Source organism: Chiloscyllium plagiosum, chromosome 42 (assembly GCF_004010195.1).
Source record: "Chiloscyllium plagiosum isolate BGI_BamShark_2017 chromosome 42, ASM401019v2, whole genome shotgun sequence".
NCBI classification, from domain to species: Eukaryota; Metazoa; Chordata; class Chondrichthyes; order Orectolobiformes; family Hemiscylliidae; genus Chiloscyllium; species Chiloscyllium plagiosum.
This window is the reverse complement of record NC_057751.1, coordinates 13,659,336-13,665,914: the sequence shown is the minus strand read 5'-3', so window position 1 is coordinate 13,665,914 and position 6,579 is coordinate 13,659,336. Positions and strand designations below refer to the sequence as shown.

The following is a 6,579-nucleotide window of genomic DNA, read 5'->3' as shown; positions in this document are numbered from 1 at the left end:
TCTAAGCGATTAAAGACTTAACAGCAATCAATACATTGCATCAGATGTATGAAACTATGACCTTTTAGTATAAATTCTGTGTCTTATGATCCTGCCCCACTAGCTACCTGATGAAGGAGCAACGCTCCCAAAGCTTGTACCTCCAAATAAACCTGTTAGACTATAACCTGGTGTGGTGTGATTTTTAACTAAGAAATCAAAGATCCATGCAGTTAACCAGGAAAGAAGGCCTCTTGCACAATATGAAACTCAGACTTTCAGTTAACACACTTTCTGGCCAGGACAGCAAGTCGAGGACTATGCTCAGTGCTTCTCTTCCCTGTGAATTATCTTATACTTTAATTTGTATAAGGATTGGGAACCCAGGAGCAATCTTCTGATGTCACAGAGTTGCATCTCAATAAGTTTTAAGATCACAGAGCGATTGGATCAGAAGAACATTATTTCAGGTAATAGTCGAACACTGGAGAAAAACATTATTTCAGGTAATAGTCGAACTCTGCGTACTGGGAGTCGAACTGAGAGCATATTAAGTTAGATCAGTTCTTACTGATTGTTATGGTAAGTCAGAGCCTGACAGACCAGTGATGATCACCGGCAGCAGTGTTTAGTATTAATATTTAATAAACAATGTTACTTTGAAAGCTAAACCTGAAAACGACTTTAATTTCTTCACCAGTCTGAAAAGAACCCAAACTCGGTGTGGCGTCCAACCACACAAGGCAAGATACTTTTCATATTCTTACGTTCAATGATTAAGTGCACAAAACTGACCCGCTTTAGTCTATGTCAAGACACTGAATTAGCCGACGTTCCTTGAACATAACCTGATGCAAGCTGTCAGGCCATTTTAGCAGTAGGGATTGAAAAGCAAGAGACGGTGGCTAAGGCGAAGGGCAGGACAGGAAACCGCTTGGGGATGACACAGAGGGGTTGTACCAAATGCTCAAAGATGGTGCAGAAGAAGATGGATGCGAAGCGATAAATTGAAACATAAATTGTGCATCAAATTCGATTTTGTTTTGTTTTCGCGTAGATCATCCGCAGCCGGATATCTGGAATCCTCTTGAGATGCAAATAACCCAACCTCCTTCTTGATGGAAAAGGGCTGCTGGAAAACAACGTTGTTCAATTGCATTAACCCGGAACTGTTTCACCAAAATGTGAGGAGGTTGGTTTCAGCAGAGAGGAAGCGAGGTGATGGAACGAGAGACAGGAGAAGCTGAGGAGCTGAGACAGGAAACGTGAACTGCAGCATGATGTGTGCGGGGGTTCTGAGCACAGAACTATTGAAATGGCTTTGTCCTTCAGAGCTCTCCTGATAAGGACAAGCGTGAAATTCACGCAGAGCCGGATGCTACACAGAGTGGCGTGTTTATTCCCCGACCCACAGTACGCTTTGCGAACCCGAGGACGGAGCTTGCTGTCCACCGTGAGCTCCCACTGGAAACCGGGCGATCGGGTTGAGCTGATGATGGGAACTGAAGCTGCTCGGAAACGCGTTTGCTCCAGAACGGAGCCTGTTGAGATTCACAGTAAAAGTCAGGCAGTTACCAGGATTTCAGTCGAGGGCAATATCGGTAGGGGCTCCGCAAAGAAAATTGAAAAATATAAAATTATTTGCAGGAGACTTAACCATCGCGTGAATTGTTGGTTAAAGAAAATAGTGCACAAGTGTTTTTGCTTGGAAAGGAACTGCAGCTGTCATACAAAACGTGTCTGTTTTGAATAGTGGCAAAATTAAGCGGATAAATGTGAAAATCTTGGATTGTGCGAGTTTAAATTTTCAAGTGCGCTGTCCGCTGGTTTCCTCGTGGCCATCGGGTTAAAACTAACATTCATTGCATTGTTTTCAATCCCAACTTCCTTCAGGCCAAATTTACATATCAATTTGAAATTATTAAACTTCCCAGGCACTTCTCAATTTTGAGAAGTAAATTATATCGCGCAATCCTTCCTGCAACGTGTCGCTTTCTTTTGTTCCTTGTTGCTGTTTTAATTCTTTCCAGTTCACTTTAGTTTCTCAGTTTAAAACTGTAATACAAATGTTGCAATTCTGAGATTGAAAATAAACTTTAAAACTAAACTGTACAACGAATTGAATTGAATTTACTGTCAGGTGCACTGATGCACAATGAAAAGCTTTGCGAGCAATACAGGCAGATCACAGAGTTAAGTAGCATAGATAAGTAAATAATAGATAAACAGCGACAAAAACAAAAACACAGGATAGCTATGACTAATGCCATTTACAAGTTCACTGATGACACCACCACAGTCGGTTGAATCTCAGATGGCGACGAAACAGACTACAGATGGGAGGTGGAAGACATGGAAAAATGGTACACTGAGAACAACCCAGCTCTCAATGCCAGCAAAACCAAGGAACTCATTATTGACTTTCGGCAGGATCTTACTCATGCCCCCCTACACATTAACAGCACAGAGGAGGAATGAGTGGAGAGTGTCAAGCTCCTGGGAGTGGTCATCCACAACAAACTTTCTTCGACTCTTCATGTGGACACACTGGTTACAAAGGCCCAACAATGTCTCTTCCTCCTCAGGAAGCTGAGAAAATTTGGCATGATGTCGAATACCCTTGCCAACTTTTATAGGTGTGCCAGCGAGAGCATTCTGTCTGGATGTATCACTACCTGGTATGGCAACTGTACCATTCAATATCTGAGACGGTTACAGAGAGTGGTGAACTCGGCCTGGACAATCACAAAGGCCAACCTCCCATCTATAGAATCCATCTACCAGGCCCACTGTCAAGGAAAAGCCACTAGCATTCTCAAAGATCCATCCCACCCTGGCAATGCTTTTCTACAACCCCTACCATCGGGGGAGAAGGTACAGAAGCCTGAACACATGCACCAGCCGGTTTCGTAACAGTTTCTACCCTATTGTTGTTAGAATACTGAATGGACTTACAAACTCTTAACATTCGCCTGTACCTGTGTTTTTGTTTTTGCTGCTGTTTACCTATTATTTACTATCTGTGCCACTTAACTCTGTGATCGGCCTGTATTGCTCGCAAGACAACGATTTTTCCTGTGCCTAAGTGCACGTGACAATAAATTCAATTCATGTTGAGAGTTTGTGAATCCATTCAATATTATAACAACAGTAGAGTAGAAATGTTTTGAAACTGGCTGGTGCGTGTGTTCAGGATTCTGTGATTATAATATTTTTAAAGGTTTAGTCCTGTTTATAGGTGTCATTGTCACGAAGTTTAAATAGTTTAACCACTCAGTAGATGCCTGCTCTCAACTTCATCCTGAAATACAAACATATAATAAAACACACAATATCCTGGTGTTATTAATAGGGGCACAAAGTGCAAGCTGAAGGTTTGTACTGAATTTTATAAGACGTTATTTAAACCTCAGCTGGAGTGTTGTGTACAGTTCTTGGCGCCATGTTTTTAGAATAATGTGAACACTAGCAAGTTGACAAGAATGGTTCCAGGATTGACAGACTTGTGCTATGAAAAGAGAGTGGTGAAATTGGGACTGTTTTCCTTTCAAAGGAGAAGTGTATGGGAAGATGTGACAGAGGTTCTTGATATCGTGAGCAACCTGGATAGTGTTGGGAGAGAAAGCCTTCCATTGGTCATAATCATAGAGTAATAGAGATGTACAGCACGGAAACAGACCATTCGGTCCAACTCGTCCATGCCACCAGATATCCCGAACCAATCTAGTCCCATCTGCCAGCACCTAGTCCATTTCCCTCTTAAACACTTCCTATTCATATATGTATCCAAATGCCTTTGAAATATTGCAATCATACTAGCCTCCACCACTCCCTCTGGCAGCTCATTCTACAAACATAACATGCTCTGTGTGAAAAGATTGCCCTTTAGGTCCCTTTTATTTCTTTCCTCTCTCACCCTAAACCTATGCTCTAAATCTGGACTTCCCCACCCCAGGGACAACACTTTGTCTATTTATCCTATCCATGCCCCTCATGATGTTGTAAACCTCTACAAGGTCACCTCTCAGCCTCCGACGCTCCAGGGAAAACAGCCCCAGCCTATTCAACCTCTCCCTATAGCTCAAATCCTCCAACCCTGGCAAAATTCTTGGAAATCTTTTCTGAACCCTTTCAAGTTTCACAATATCCTTCCATTAGGAAGGAGACCAGAATTGCATGCAATACTCCAAAAGTGGCCTAGCCAATGCTCTGAACAGCCACAACATGACCTCCCAACTCCTGTACTCAATACTCTGACCAATAAAGGAAAGCATACCAAATGCCGCCTTCACTATCCTATCTACCTGAGACTACACTTTCAGGGAGTTATGAACCTGCAAAATCTCTTTGTTCAGCAACAGTCCCTAGGACTTTACCGTTAAGTGTATAAGTCCTGCTAAGCTTTGCTTTCCAAAAATGCAGCACATCGCATTTATCTAAATTAAACTCCATCTGCTTCTTCTCAGCCCATTAGCCCATCTGATCAAGATCCCGTTGCAATCTGAAGTAACCTTCTTTGCTTTCCACTACACCTCCAATTTTGGTGTCATCTGCAAACTTACTAACTGTACCTCTTATGCTCACATCCAAATCATTTATATAAATGACGAAAAGTAGTGGACCCAGCACTGATCCTTGTGGCACTCCACTGGTCACAGGCCTCCAGTCTGAAAAACAACCCTCCACCACCACCCTCTGTCTTCTAGCTTTGAGCCAGTTCTGATTCCAAAAGGCTAGTTCTTCCTGTATTCCATGAGGTCTAACCTTGCTTACCAGTCTCCCATGGGGAACCTTGTCGAACGCCTTACTGAAGTCCATATAGCTCACATCCACCACTCTGCCCTCATCAATCCTCTTTGTTACTTCTTCAAAAAACTCAATCAAGTTTGTGAGACATGATTTCCTGTGCACAAAGCCATGTTGACCAACCCTAATCAATCCTTGCCTTTCCAAATACATGTACATCCTGTCCTTCAGGATTCCCCCCAACAACTTGCCCACCACCGATGTCAGGCTCACTGGTTTGTAGTTTCCTGGCTTGTCCTTACCACCCTTCTTAAATAGTGGCACCACATTAGCCAACCTCCAGTTTTCTGGCACCTCACCTGTGACAATCGATGATACAAATATCTCAGCAAGGGACTTCTGTAGCTTCCCATAGAGTTCGAAAGTACACCTGATCAAATCTTGGGAATTTATCCACTTTTAAGCGTTTCAAGACACCGAGCACTTCCTCCTCTGAAATATGGACAGTATTCAAGATATTGCTATCTATTTCCCTACATTCTATATTTTCCATATCCTTTTCCGCAGTAAATATGGATGCAAAATGCTTGTTTAGTATCTCCCCATTTCCTGCAGTTCCACACAAAGGCCGCCTTGCTGATCTTTGAGGGGCTCTATTCTCTCCCTCGTTACCCTTTGTCCTTAATGTACTTGTAAAAACCCTTTGGTTCTCTTTAACTCTGTTTGGCAAAGCTATCTCATGTTTCCTTTTCACCCTCCTGATTTCCCTCTTATATATACTCCTCCTGCCTTTATACTCTTCTAAGGATTCATTTGATCTATCTTGTCTATACTTGACATTTGCTTCCTTTTTCTTAACCAAACCCTCAATTTCTTCTGTCATTCCTTACACCTACCAGCCTTTCCTTTCACAGGAATACACCTAACCGGAATATACTGTCTCTTGACTGTCGTTCTCTCATTTCTGAAGGCTTCCCATTTTCCAACCGTCCCTTTAACTGCGAACATCTGCCCCAAATCAGCTTTTGAAAGTTCTTGCCTAATACCGTCAAAATTAGCCTTACTCCGATTTAGAACTTCAACTTTTAGATCTTGTCTATCCGTTTCCATCACTATTTTAAAACTAATAGAATTATGGTCACTGGCCCCAAAGTGCTTCCCCACTGACACCTCAGTCACCTGCCCTACCTTATTTCCCAAGAGTAGGTCAGGTTTTGCAGATTCTCTAGTAGGTACATCCACATACTGAATCAGAAAATATTCTTGTACACACTTAACAAATTATTATCCATCTTAATCCTTAACACTATGATAGTCCCAGTCTATGTTTGGAAAGTTAAAATCCTCTACCATAACCACCCTATTATTCTTACAGATAACCAAGATCTCCTTACAAATCTGTTTCTCAATTTCTGCTGACTGTTAGAGGGTCTATAATACAATCCCAATCAGGTGATAATCCTTTTCTTATTTCTCAGTTCTACCCAAATAACTTCCCTGGATGTATTTCCAGGAATACCCTCCCTCAGTACAGCTGTAATGCTATCCCTTATCAAAAACGCTCCCCTCCTCTCTTGCCTCCCTTTCTACCCTACCTGTGGCATTTGTATCCCGGAACATTAAGCTGCCACATCCCTGTCCATCCCTGAGCCACATTTCTGTAATTGCTATGATATCCCAGACCCATGTAAAAAGACCGAGAATAAGAGGATAAAGGAATTTTCAAAAGAAACCGCTGCAATTTGCAACCTGAGAAGAGATATTTTCACACAGTGAGTAGGTTGGGTTCAGAATGCACTGCCTGGAAGTGTGGCGGAGGCAGGTTCAAACAAAATATTCAAGAGGGAGGAGAAT

At 42.3% G+C, this 6,579-nt stretch overlaps 1 protein-coding gene across 9 annotated transcripts in view; it reads left to right on the top strand.

Moving 5' to 3' along the window:
• Positions 1–280: 280 nt before the first annotated feature.
• Positions 281–6,579, top strand: part of LOC122543151 (deoxycytidine kinase 2-like) — a 31,040-nt gene continuing 24,741 nt past the window's right edge. Inside the window, exons 1-2 of one of the 9 annotated variants that reach the window (XM_043681524.1) lie at positions 432–449; positions 1,037–1,580. In XM_043681524.1, the coding sequence (XP_043537459.1) occupies positions 1,295–1,580 (286 nt within the window). In that variant the 5' untranslated portion in view covers positions 432–449; positions 1,037–1,294. Of the gene's footprint in view, positions 450–770; positions 1,581–6,579 lie in introns of those variants that run through there. The other 8 variants (XM_043681530.1, XM_043681526.1, XM_043681525.1 and 5 more) reach the window with 8 other exon arrangements.